The sequence below is a fragment of the Xenopus laevis genome, chromosome 5L (genome assembly GCF_017654675.1).
Source record: "Xenopus laevis strain J_2021 chromosome 5L, Xenopus_laevis_v10.1, whole genome shotgun sequence".
Taxonomy (NCBI): Eukaryota; Metazoa; Chordata; class Amphibia; order Anura; family Pipidae; genus Xenopus; species Xenopus laevis.
Genome location: NC_054379.1, coordinates 124,957,140 through 124,971,442, shown reverse-complemented (window position 1 = coordinate 124,971,442; position 14,303 = coordinate 124,957,140). Strand labels below are relative to the sequence as shown.

Below are 14,303 nucleotides of genomic sequence, written 5' to 3'. Positions count from 1 at the left end.
CATTGTGGGAGTTGGGATACCATCAGGACAGATTCAGAAGACTTTTGGTGCCAGAATTCCGCAGCAATCTGGGGTTACGCAGAAACATCTGCTCATTTGGATAGGTAGCCAAATCATCACTCTTTGCCAGATGTGACCAAGATGGTGAGTTAAATTGGGCACTGATGATTGTTTGGTTCCTGGACTAATAATTTGATCAAATAGGAGCCTATACATTATCTGAATGTGTTAGTATCACTTTAGAGTGTTTTCTGTGGCCCCAAAGCATTTGTTTAGTGTTCCTGGTTTGGAGCGCACATCTACTTTTCATAGTGTAACGTAGTTAGATCATATTACTGAGGCTCCTTTTTTAAAGGCTACATAAGGACACATCTGTTCGATTTATAACCTTTGAACAATGTTCAGCTAGCCACGTCTTAAAAGATCCTTCTACGAGTAGAGACATGGCCTAATTATTTGATGTCTGTTTTTTAGTGTAAAACTTCAAGCCTGCAGCACCTGATCATATTTTGTCAAGAAAGAGACTTATCTTCACAGCAGCTTAACGTGTTCCTCTAATATTTAAAGTAAAAGAAAAACTATTGCCAGGGTCAGGGTTATATACTATCTATGACTCCTGAAGAACTTAGGAGTCCATTTAGTGTGGGTTTAGACATGCAGAAATGGGAGAATGTTCAGTTCCCTTCTGGCACTTCTAAGCTGAATAATAATAATAGAGAAAATCGTGAATGCTGTACTTCGAGATACAGCTTCCTGGCCTTTGGCCTCATACCTTTGGAATTATTAGTAACTGTTGAGACCATCATTAAACACAAACTAAAATCCAAACTGGTAATATAACAAAATGAGTGTTTCCTGTTGGGCAAGACTTAGGCTTGTTCATGCAGGGAAAAGGGTAAAATAGCTGTCTGGTAATTAAAATTTATCACTGTTGAGGAATGCACAAATCTAAGGAAAGCATGCAAACAAAAATTAGACTATGCCCTTTTAGAAGGGTTTGATATAAATATTCCCTCTTGCTGTCAGGGACTATCCTGAATAGAGCGGTCTTCAATATCTATGGAACAAAGCTATCTCTGTCGAGTTCTGAATGCAGGCAAAATGCCTTGTCTCTTTGGAAGCTCCTTGGAATCTCTTTCCCCGTTAAAAGAAGAGAATGATTTAGGCATTTGGTGGTTCCCAGCCATGTGTGTTTTGTCGGGGCCTTCCCATACAATACGCGGCTGTCAGCATGCATTCTTTAGCATCCATGAAATTTCCTTGGCTTCCCCATTTTCCAGATACCCAGTTTGATATCTGCTGTGTGCTGAATGGGAAACTAGTAAACAATTGTATTCTGTAATTCATTCCAGAGCCATTAATCAGTCCCAGTGAAGTGGAGATGTCCAAAATAAGAAACATCTGATGGAGAGTGAATACTGATCTCTCACACACACAGTCTTCCATATATTATATATTACAGTTATTTACAGTCACTAAAGCAAAGAAAGCTGTGTAAATCCAATGTGGAGTTGTTCAAATATTCTTTTTTTTTAGGGATTTATTATATTACTCAGAAAAAAACATCTGTATTGAAACAAGGGGATATTTAAAGCCAGTTCAGTAGTGCAGAAGGTGTTTTATATGTGTATATATAGTAGGTCACTTGCTGTCATAGTGATATTAAATATTAAAATGTTAATGGCATCAATTGAGTCTGTAAAACCATCGGGCAGCCAGGAGGCCATAATAATGCTTTGGAGAAATTCATCAGGCCCACAGGTACCATTGGACAGCCCTTCTTTAAACAATTCACTTATTTATTTATAAAAAAAAATCAGAGTTTCATGTGATTGAATGCCCCTTTCACTTTAGGAACATGCGGGCAGACATATATGAATGTAATATCTGAATTATGCGTTTGCCAATACGTTACAGAAAATTCACAAAACTTCTTTTGAAATGATGTAGTGCAAGAGAAACTGAGTCCTGTACCCAGCACTGGCATCTGCTACAGTTCTGTAATACTTAGAGAATAGAAAAGATTGTACATTCTCCATCATGGTATTTGCTAATTTATCTTGTTCAGACCAGTGGGAATCCATGTGGACAGTCTTGTAAACGTCTTTGCCCAGTTTCCCACCATTTGTCTTTGTAAAGCTGACCTTATTGTGCAGTTCAGCTGTGCAATAAAATACTAAGCCGGGCATCCATCCTGCTAGAGAGGTGATGTTATTGATTGTAAAACAAAGTGGGAAACAATGCCACTCAGTCTAGCTGTTATTTAAAGGCCAATGTTTGTGGTTACTCACAAAAGCCCTAAAATAAATTCCAGTCACATTCACAGTCTTTCTTTCCTTTAATTACAGGCCACAATATAACCTGAATCTTAACTACTGACGGGGCCAAATTTATTGCAGGTTTCAGTGCAGTATAATTTAGTATGATGTCCTAGTAGCAAAGACATGTCCAGTTAATCTCCTCCAATTCACCCTAGGGGCAACATGCATCCAATATAGAGTCAGAAATGTAACATAAGATATTATTTGATTGGTTAACCAGCTTTTCTGTATTGTTGATTAAAGTTAGCCACAAGGTATAATGATGGAATCATTTCCAAAATGGAATTTGCACCGGGAACTCACTTTCAGTATATGGGCATTCTACTTGTTGAGAGAATTTCCTGGGCCAAATAGTATTATTTAACACCATTGAAGTTTACACCTCTGCAAGGGGAAACAATTTTACAAGGGGCCTTTAAAAGGGTGCTTCACCTTTCAGTTAACTGTTAGTATGTTATAGAATGGCCAATTCTAAGCAACTGTTCAATTGGTTGTCAATATTTATTATTTATCTTCTTCTTGTGACTCTTTCCATCTTTGAAATGGGGGTCACTGACACCATCTGAAAAACAAATGCTCTGTAAGGATATAAATGTATTTCTGTAGCTATTGCTGCTTTTTATTACTCATCTTTATATTCAGGCCTCTCCTATTCATATTCCAATCTCTTAGTCAAATCAACCCATGTTTGCTAGGGAATTTGGACCCTAGCAACCAAAAACCATAAATAATAATACATGAAAACCAATTCCAAATTGTCCCAGAATATCACTCTCTACATCATACTAAAAGCTCTTTTAAAGGTGATCAACCTTTAAAACAGTTGGTAACATCACTTACAGATATTAAATGAGTAAGAAAAATGAAACATATTCCCTTTTAAGAGCTTAATTTTAGACAATGGTAAACAGTAGAAAATACAAAAGGCATTATTTGTAAAATACTGTTTAAAAGTAATAGTAGCAAATTCATTAAGGTTGCAATGTTTACTACAGGTCTAATCACCTATAGCATCCATCCAGAAAGTAATATTTACTGCTCAGCTGTTTAAAACCTAATATTTTATTGGTTGCTATGGGTTTCTGCACCTGGACAAACTTTGTGTCTTTTATTACATATGAGGCAATATGTTTTGTAAAAGTGAACTGCCCCTTTAATTGTCATTGTTACCAAAATACAAATGTTTCAGAAGCAGTTTATTTGGGTAACTATTGGTTACGAAGTTAAGTAGAAGTTGAAATTCTTCTTTACGGTTTGTCAAATCCAGGGATTATATCTTTAAAGCCAGTTGGTAATTACTGTATGTACAGAAAATGAGTGTAGTCTTTATAACACATTTAAAAATGCTTATTTACAGTATCTTTCTATACCAAGTCATATAAGGCATTGCTTAATGTATATCCATGTTGTGAGCTGTTTGTGTCCAGTATATGTACTGTATGCTTAAACGGAAGCAGAATAGGGAAGTTTATAATTGTCATAGAAATCATTCCCAAGACCAAACTAAGATCAAAGTCTGTGTTATTATTTTTGTTTGATCCCATTGTTGCTCAAGATGCCCTTTGGTTATACAGGCAAGAGAACTCATATGTCATGTTTCTGAATTATGTAATGAATAACCAAGGCTCATTTGCAAGCATACTCTCTGGACATGGAATAGGCTATATGTTTACTCTTTGAATCTGCTGAAGAGAAAATACAGCCAACTGTTTTTCCCCTTGACAGCAATTTATGAAAACAATACAATGTATTTGGAAAGTAGATTCCCAGAAGCATTTACATATATATAATTGGGAGCCATTGAACTGTGTGTTATTTTAATGGTACAGTGATAATTTATTGCCGTATGCAGGTTGCCTTGTTTTTGGGGGTGTTGGTGAATTAATACCCTTTTTACACTACTTTAAAAGAAACTTTACTTTGAAATAGATATTTCCCTTTGAGGCATATTTTTATACTGTAGTTGACTGAATTTTTAACTCATTATTGACTTTTTGCATAGCAAAACCACACCCTTTACTCATACAGGTTTCACCAGTGAGCCCAGATCTTTATCTAATGCTGACGCACTTGTAATAAGAAGAGTGCAAAGTGCAATGGATTAATATGAATACACAATATGCTAACATGATGTCTTAAAGAAATAATCAAAATTAAAAGGAACAAGGGCTATAAGGAGTTCTGGTATACTGAGACTTGGTACAACTGCTATAAAGGCAAAGTTTGGGCATTATATTTATATAAATGATGCGCCATGGCAATAGTCTTTAGATGCAGTGAAAGGGTCAGTATACACCATTAATTTTGTGAATAGAGCTTGTTCTGAATATATTTTTTACCTACTTTCTAAAGTAGAAAAGAGAAGTAGAAAAAATGGTTTATTAGAGGTTTGTATGATACATATATAATTGAGAGAGGTCAGAGCTGTTTCACAGGGGCTCAAGCAGGGGCATCTATCTGGCAGTGCCACAGAATTGTACAGTAGATATAGATTGATGGAGGACTGGAAAGTTCAAATAAGCACCCATTTCTTGACAGAACCCCTATAGTAGAAATAGGTAGGGGTAAATCATAATCTTTGTCTAAAACGAATCTAAAACTCCACAAACAGTAGCAAAAAGATATACATGCAAAATGGTTTGCAGGAAAAGAGAAAGTGCCTATAGTAACAGTGGATAATAGTCTCTGGGAAGGGAGTGTGGCTGAGGGATAGCAGGTATAGTAGGGAGAGATGGTGCCTATAGTAACAGTGGGATAATAGTCTCTGGGAAGGGAGTGTGGCTGAGGGATAGCAGGTATAGTAGGGAGAGATGGTGCCTATAGTAACAGTGGATAATAGTCTCTGGGAAGGGAGTGTGGCTGAGGGATAGCAGGTATAGTAGGGAGAGATGGTGCCTATAGTAACAGTGGGATAATAGTCTCTGGAAAACAACTGTGCCTGTGAGATAAAACAGGTAATATAGGATGAGAGGAGGGAAAGTATAACAAATGTATTAGTGTTGCCAACCTGCAATCTTGCTTTTTGTTATAATGCAATTTTCTTCTCTCACATGTATCAGGAGGCAATGAGAGTTGTACGTTGCAAGTGCCATAGATTGGTGAGAATTAACATAATAATAATTGGTCTCCATGAAATCTCTTGCCAAAGCTCTGCATTACTAAGTTCAACTATGAGAGGGATGAATTATCTGCATACAAAATTTTATTTGCAGTTACATTACACATACAAACCTGGTGGATGAGGAAATGTTACACAGGTCAATATATTTACTTGGTAGGAAAGGTAATTTGTAGTACAGATAACAATTTATAAATCTTGTAAAATATGTTAATCTTAGAAATGTTCTGCATCTCATTTAATGCTTTATTCTTTTACATCGCAAGTGTTTTTTATTGTTTGAATAGAAATTAAAATGAAACCATTGCTATGGTACAGCTCAGTGCTCCTTTGCATCTATCCTTGCTTTGATTACAACATTCCCAAAACTCTGTCACATGGGGAATTATTAGTCCGCTGGTATTTGAAGTTCGATTCTGTTTACTCTAGTTGGAAACGTTAAAGGAACAGTAACACCAAAAAATGAAAGTGTTTTAAAGTAATGAAAATATCATGTAGTGTTGCCCTGCACTGGTAAAACTGATGTGTTTGCTTCAGAAACACTACTATAGTTCATATAAACAAGCTGCTGTGTAGCAATGGCGGAAATTGAAAAAAGGCTATATGGCACAGGTTAAATAATGGATAACAGATAACACCTTATTGAACAGGGAAAAATACCTCAGTGTAGGGGGAGTCTGGTTAGACACCGGAGGGTATGAAACTTGTAAGGTGGATCATCTGAGGGTCAGTATGTACCATTTTTTATTAAATTAATCTAATAAAAACGTTTGGACTTTTATAATCAATGGTTTACGGGATTGACTTTTTTCAAGCAACAGATAACCCCTTTATGTTCTACAGAGCTTAATCTGCTATCTGCTGTGTAACCTGAGTCTTTACTCCTCTGAATGGCTTCCCCCATTGCTACACATCAGCTTATTTATATAAACAATAGTAGTGTTTCTGAAGCAAACACAGCAGTTTTACCAGTGCAGGGCAACACTGCATTATATCTTTATTACAGTGTACTTTAAAACACTTTCATTTTTTGATGTTACTGTTCCTTTAAAGCCGAATGGGACTGGTCAATATAACAGTAGGAAATATTCTGATTGTAAAGCTAGCTTTTTGGCACCATAGGGAGCATTATGCCCTTACTATCTTGAATCTGCTAAAAACCATGTAAACCTTAAGGAGCAGATTTATCAATGGTCATATAGTAAATTTGAATTCGATTTTTTTTGAGTGTCAAAATGCACACATTGGAATTTTAATCCCTCAATTGAAATGTAAATTCGAATGTGAGATTTATCACACCTTGACCATGAATATTCGCCACCTAAAACCAGCCGAGTTCATTTACAAGTCAATGGCAGAGGTCCGTTGAGCCATTTGGAGATGTTAATAGCCTTCCTAACATTTGAGGTTTTTTTCCAGGGAGAAAAACTCGATTCGTACAAATCAAATATGAATTTAATACGATTCAAATTTTTGGGTCGGAACCATTCGATCGACAGTAGACATTCAATTTTTTTTCTTAAATAACCTCCCAGTCAAATTGTGAGTATATTTAAATAAAAAACATTCACATGAATTTGAAATTCGACCTTTGATAAATGGGCCTCCAAATAAACCCAATAGGCTGGTTTTGCCTCAGTGAGGATTAATTATATCTTAGTACAAGGTACTGTTTTAAATTACAGAGAAAAGGAAAATCAATTTTTAAAAATGTGGATATTTTTGATAAAATGGAGTCTGTGGGAGATGGCCTTCCCATAATATGATGCTTTCTGGATAATAGGATTCTGGTTAACGGATCTCATACCTGTTTATAGGAATAATACTGAAGTTCAGAATGTGGACTAAACCTCGTCATCCAATGTTAGCCTGAGCACTAGATTCTCTTCAGTCTAACCTTACTTTAAATAGTTTTACATGACATACTGTTCCTAAAAAGAAAACATTCTTCATGTGTAACAAGTACCTAATTCTTAGAAGTCCTGTCAAACTGTTGTTAATATATTAAAAACTAAATTAGGATGTGGAAATTCGCTTGCTTTAGTTTTAACTGATTATAGTTTTTTTTTTTTACAAGTATTTTTAAATGTCTTTCGGAACATCCAAAAAGACCAAAAGAACTTAATGTTCTGCAAATGCTGCCTGCACTGTGCCTCTGAGCTGATCTTATTACTCAACATCATGGTTACGACTGGGATTAGCATGAATAAACATTGTGCTTGGCAACCAGCGACATAGCTGTAATATAACCCTGCCTCTTCCTTTGTATTATTATTTGAATAATTGCACCAAGTATAAGGCATTCATCTTTCCACTGCACGAAAAATAGGCCATTAAGTGTCAATTACAGGTGCTTTATAATAAGTGATTTTGAGCTGGAAGGCCTGTAAATAAAATAGCATTGCACAATTTCTTAAATCCTCCTACTGATCCCCTTAACATTATCGTTGTGCTTTGTTTTATTGTACAGGTTTTTCAGAGAGTTGGAAGGAAGGCATCAAAGAAACATTCTTATAGAAGACATTAGTGATATCATTGAAAAGCATGCCAAGTCAACATTTGATCCCTATGTGAAGTATTGCACTAATGAAGTCTACCAGCAAAGGACGCTGCAGAGATTAATGTATGATGACGTGGCAGTAGATTTGTAACCTTCTCCATTAATCCTTTATTTTAGTGGTTGTTTTTGTTGAGGGTGGGGACTGCTCCATGTTCTGGATAATTCATTGCATTTATATAGTGTTGTATGTTCCTGTATTCTGTAGTAGTTTACCATTTTCTGCTCAATATTGCCAGGGCACATTAAATTAAATATTTATTATGTTTATATCTGTTCTTTAAAATAAGTCTAAACATTATACCATGCTATTTATGGTAAGGTGAATTTTTGTTTAAGGTTTTTGTTCTTGGGATAAGGATTTCTTGGTCAAATGTCCGATATGTATCTAAAATATTATGAGCACAGCTTGAGGGATTAAGTAATTTATCTAAATTTGCTAGTGGCTGACAAAAAGTGGTGGCTGGAAAGGCGGCAAAAACATTGTCACCAACAATTGGAATTTGGGCCATTAATTCCTTCAAGATGGCATCTTCTAAAGCTTTGGGTCTCAAACTGTGGGCTGTGCCCTCTAGGAGTAGTGGAGTTGAGAAAAGCCTGATGGCCAGGCCATGTAAGGTTTTGAGAGAGTGCCTGTTCTTTTAGATATATCCAAATGCCTAGCTGGAAGGCCAGTTAGGGTGAGATTTTAGGGTGAAAACTTAATTGTTGGCTAGATATTCTTGAAACTATGGCTGAAAAACACTAATATTTTATCTATAACCTTGTTATTAGCTATTAGCTTGTTAATAGCAGAGACTTGGACAACAAAATCTAGCAACTACTTTTCTACTGACTGTATATATTCAAGTGTTATTGTTTTTTGCTTGTCACAAAATAGTTTAATAATCATATTTATTTTGCTTATACAGATATACCAATGCACCATTTAAAGAAGTGCTGTCTAAAATTGAATCACATGAAGACTGCAGGAATCTTCCCATGATCTCATTCCTTATTCTTCCTATGCAGAGAGTTACTCGCCTTCCTCTCCTCATGGATGTAAGCACTAGAGGCATGTTATTACGAACCAATGAGTGAAGGCACAAGAAACTGGTGTAATTTTAAATCAATCCCACGTAGTATAAATATAAAAAACAACTCTGCAAATTTCTAAATACCTGGCATAGTGTTCATGTGCTTTTGTAGATCTACTGATACATTTGATCATTAACAACCAACCAATCATATCAACAACCAATCAGATCTTTGCTTTTGTTTTCTGTTGAAATGTAATTGCTGATTGGTTGCACTGGGCAACATCACCAGTAATGCTTCACTCCACTTTTTACACAGCATGATAAATAGGCCCCTTGATCCATTTAATATCTGGGTAATTAAAATCCCCCCAATTATCTCTGAAATAATTTGCCTTCAGTCTTTCACCTAGAAATGTTACTTGAGGACTTCCAACCCCAAAAAAAATGATGTGGCTCACAGATTCTGAAAGAGTGGAATTACTGAAATGCCATTGGTTCAAGGGAATACCTAATTCTTACTACATATTTCTGCACAAGTAGTATACTAGTGAAATGCATCCCTAGAGTGGCAGAGTTAGTTAGTTTAGCAGGGTTGTATCTCGTTTAAGCCTGCAGAGTTTGATGATGGCTGTAATCATAAAAGAGGGAATATGGTTGATAAATGAGACAATTAGGTTTGATTCAGGAAGGTATCAAAACCTGGAATGGACTGTAATATCAATACAGTTTTTTCTTTGATGTATGAGTTTAATTTTTGCTTTGTTTTTCAAGTCACTTTGGTGGCAATGTACAAGATTATTATGTTGCAGATATTGCACTTGAAACTTGTTACCAGCTAGGGAATGGTTCAAACAAGTTACACATAGATAATCAGAACAAAAGAAAGATGTTAACACTCCAGTGTCTACATACTGTAGCCACCGTCATTACACTCTCTACAGGGACTCAAATGACTTTGCTTGTTGTGTAATCTTTGGATTTTCTCTATACTATTATTATTGCTGTCTGTTAGACTGAAAGAGGAATCATCAGACTTTGAGAAATAATATGTCTTACATTTTACGTCCCTGAAGTTGACTTGGAATATAGGTCCTCAACATTTGACAAGGGCCAAAGAGTAAAGTTTCATATTTTTCTGTGAAAGGTCCTTTAGTTTAAAGTCACATATTTTTTTATCTGAGCATGTAGAAAATGCAACATGTAACTCTCGTATATTCCATTCCAGACAATATGTCAGAAAACCCCAAAAGATTCTGCAAAGTATGAGGCAAGCAAGCATGCCCTAAAAGAGGTTGGTAAGGTAAGTTCTAAAGTTCTTGATCATTTGGTAAGAATTATAGTAGAATGTCATTCGCTGCAGTTGGGTGAGAGCAGAGCTACCCTACTACTACTGCTGGTGGTGGTTTGCTAATAGCAGCAGATCTAGGTCGAAGTACAATAGTGATGGACAAATAAATTTGGCAGGCACAAATTTGCTGCAAATTTTTACGTAACGCCGCTGGTGAATAAATTGGTGAAACTCCCGCGAAAAAAAATTCAGACCTGCGTCAAAACCGTCACGTCAACACTATTCGTATGCCTATTGACCTTAACGCTGGTGTCAAAATTGACACAAGTGTCAAAATGGACGCCGGCATCAATTTCCGCCGTTTCGCTAATTTTGCGGCTATTCGCAAATTTTTTGGTGAACCGTAACAGGAGAAATTCGCCCATCACTAAAGTACAATGGTCTCAGATTAAACATTATTTTTTTCTATTAATTTCTAAGGATAATAAAATAACTATTTAAAGGGGTTGTTCACCATCAAATTAAATTTTAGTATGATGTAGAGAGTGATATTCTGATACAATTTGCATTTGGTTTTCATTTTCTACTAGTTGTAGTTTTTGCAATGTCAGCAATCTGGTTGCTATGGTCTAAATTACCCTACCAACTATGCACTGATTGTAATAAGAGACTGGAATATGAATAGGAGAGCCCTGAATAGAAAGATGGGTAATAAAAAGTAGCAATAATAATACATTTGCAGCTTTACAGAGCATTTGTGTAGATGGGGGTCAGATACCCCCGTTTGAAAGCTGGGAAGAGTTAGAAGAAGCAGGAAAATTATCCAAAAACTGTAAAAAAGAAAAAAAATTAAGACCAGTTGAAATGTTGCTTCGAATTAGCCATTCTATAATGTACTAACAGTTAACTTAAAGGTGAACCACCCGTTTAAAGTTATATTATAAATCAGTTAGCCCACATGTTTTGAAAAACTATTTTCCAGTGCTCCTCTACAGTATATGGTTACTTGTAGTTATAGTTCGGTAAAAGCTTGAGGGCCACATGTTAGACACCTCTCATCAGTGTCTGCCTCATGTGTGGGTTACAGTATATTCCTCAAGTCCAAATTTTATGCATGTTAAGACTTAGCACCACCCAAGGGCATTGTACATACCTGCCAGTGGTATTCTATGTGCTAAAAGGAGTCACATTTCTTTCAGACTGGAGAGATTTAAAGGATTTATATTCGGAGGCCTGCAGGGTCCTTGAACTGCACCATCTTGCTCGCTGTTACTGAATCTAGGCATTGAATTCCTGACCTTTTCTACAGACATGCATTGTGTATTTACATGCCTTTAAAATTCAGTTTAAGATATGTGATTAAATAGCTACTGTTACAATCAACCGTTCCTGACTTCTTTTGACCAGTTCACTTTCTGTAAGGAGTTTGTTTGTGTGTTCTGATGTGCTGATTTAGAAAAAAACAGGGATCAACCAATCCAAGATTTGGCTAAACCCCAGTCCTCTCTGCAAGGTTCAAATTCAGTTAAATCCTATTTGTTCAGCCAAACCAAATCCATTCTTTAAGGATAATGGCTACTAAGCGCCAAAAGTAACCCGTGTGTTTCCCCAATCCATGAGACATCAAAAAAACTTGCCAGGTGAAGTTGACTTTTCAAATTTCAATATGAATATTTGGCTCGTTTTGCGGCCAGTTCTTTTGTTGAGAATTTGGTAATACAGAAATTGTGAATTCAGTGAATGGCTGTTATATGAATGGAAAGAGTCATATTAGATTTAACTTCTCCCAGTGTGCAGAATAGCATATACATTTTTATTTTTATATGTACGTTTTTTGAAATGATGTGTAATTCCTTTGCCTGTTCTCAGCTGGTCCGCCTGTGCAATGAAGGTGCAAGGAAAATGGAGAGGATGGAAATGATGGTTACAATCAATTCTCAGCTGGAATTTAAGATTAAGGTATTGGGCAACTTGTTTGTTCAAACTTAAAAGTACTGCATGCGTATAATATAATGTATGTAGAAATGTGGCCAAACTAGTGGTGCCATCTGGCCTGACAAGCAGGACTGGCTCACTCTCCATATCATGTAGCTTGTGTAAAAAAGCAAGTCTTTATTTCCTTATATCAAATGGCAGCAGTACCTGTACAGTAATTGGCACAGGTCCCCGAGCTCCAAAATATAGGGCAGAGACTTGCATCCCTGCATGAATACATTGCTGCATCCGTTCTATAGTAGGTGCTAATATGACTTGAGTGCTGACTCTGCACCTAACATTAACATTAGATTTCCAATCTGGAGCTGTGTACAGTATTCATCCAAGTACTTTTAGAATATGCGCTAAGGGATGTACTAACTTTTAAGTTTAACTTTTTTTTAGTAGGGAGTAAGACAATTTGCAATTGGTTTTGGTTTTTTATTATTTGTGGTTGTTGAGTTATTTAACTTTGTATTCAGCGGCTTTCCAGTTTGCAATTTCAGCACTCTTGTTGCTAGGGTCCAAAGTACCCTAGCAACCATGCACTGATTTGAATAAGAGACTGGAATATGAATAGGAAAGGGCCTGAATAGAAAGATGAGTAATAAAAGGTGGCAATAATAAAGGTAAGGTCACACCTGGAGATTCGGGGAGATTTAGTCGCCCGGTGATTGATTGTAGCAGGCGGAAGACAGGGGAAAGCCATTCAGTGAGATTAGTCGCCCCAAAGAATCTCCAGGTGTGACATTAACCTAATACTATTTTAGTGTTACAGAGCCTTTAATGTTTATATGGGGTCAGTGACCATTTTTTAAGAGCTAGAAAGCCTCAGAAGAAGAAGGAAAACAATTCAAAAACTATACAAGATAAATAAAGAAGACCAATTGAAAATTTGCTTAGAATAGAAATCACTCCATTCAAAGTCAATGGGAATCATCACCAAGCGCTGGGTTCTGCCATGATGTGCTTCGCTCTTGCGGTGCTGCTGTTCTTAAATATTTTAGAGTTAGAGAAACAGGAGTGGAGATGTTGGTGGGTCCAGCAGTTAATAATATGTCATTTTGTTACATTCCAGAGTGCTTTACTACATACATTGGCAGAGAATGGGTTAACATAAATGAGCCAGGAAAAACTGTGGCTTAGTAAAGTGGCTTTTAGGAAGTTGTTAATGCATATCTTGGCTGGGAAATTAAAGACTTAGGGACCAGGACAGAATTTACTGGGTATATTATAGAAAGCTTTAATGGCACAGCTATGTGTGCAACGGGGGAGGAATGGAGAGGCTGCTGAAAGGAATATTTGGAGTATATATAACTAAGAGCTAATGTGCTATTCAGTACACCACTTGTGTGTAATCAGCAGCATTTCCCAAGCAAATCATACTCTAGTGATACAAGCTGAGCATTTCAGTCCTTTGGCTTAGTTTGAGGCAGGCAATGGGTGGCAGGAGAATGTCCCCACAAAGTGATGAAGGAGAATGTAATCCTAAGCGAATTCCTAAAATACATAATGTAAACGTGTTCATGGTTTCATTATTATTTGTAATATGATTGAAATGTGGCAGCTTCTGTTTGGCTGTTTACTTTCTCTGCACTAATGAAAGACTTTTGAAAAAATGTACCAATGCTGGCTAATTAACAGAGCAGGAGGAGAAATGCATTGCTTTGGGTGGAGATCCCCTTTAAAAGCAGCTATTTTTTTTAAATTGTTCTAATGTTTAATTTGTATAAGGTCTGGTTTCCCCAGCTGCATCTGACATCCCCAAATTCCATACCACTAGAAATCAGTGCAGTCAGCGACTGAGCTTTCTACTCTCTGCTGTGGGAATCAGTACTAAACGGTAAAACAGTGCAGAATAGCTGCTATTAAGGGAGACTTTTAGAATCTCTAAACGTTGTGAGAATCCCTAACTTCCCTTTTAATAGAAGCATGTGAGTGTGACATATCCCGCACTGTTGCCTGTTTTTGCTGTCATATTTTGGTGAGCTCCTTCTGCCCCCACACAGGGGTGATTCAATTATCT

General features: G+C 36.6%; 1 protein-coding gene across 3 annotated transcripts in view; it reads left to right on the top strand.

The window, feature by feature from the left end:
• Positions 1 to 14,303, top strand: part of arhgef26.L (Rho guanine nucleotide exchange factor 26 L homeolog) — a 68,998-nt gene that overhangs the window by 27,560 nt on the left and 27,135 nt on the right. The window contains exons 7-10 of one of the 3 annotated variants that reach the window (XM_018263777.2): positions 7,910 to 8,062; positions 8,908 to 9,037; positions 10,241 to 10,315; positions 12,173 to 12,262. In XM_018263777.2, coding sequence (XP_018119266.1) covers positions 7,910 to 8,062; positions 8,908 to 9,037; positions 10,241 to 10,315; positions 12,173 to 12,262 — 448 coding nt within the window. The remainder of the gene's footprint in view (positions 1 to 7,909; positions 8,063 to 8,907; positions 9,038 to 10,240; positions 10,316 to 12,172; positions 12,263 to 14,303) is intronic. The other 2 variants (XM_041563366.1, XM_018263778.2) reach the window with 2 other exon arrangements.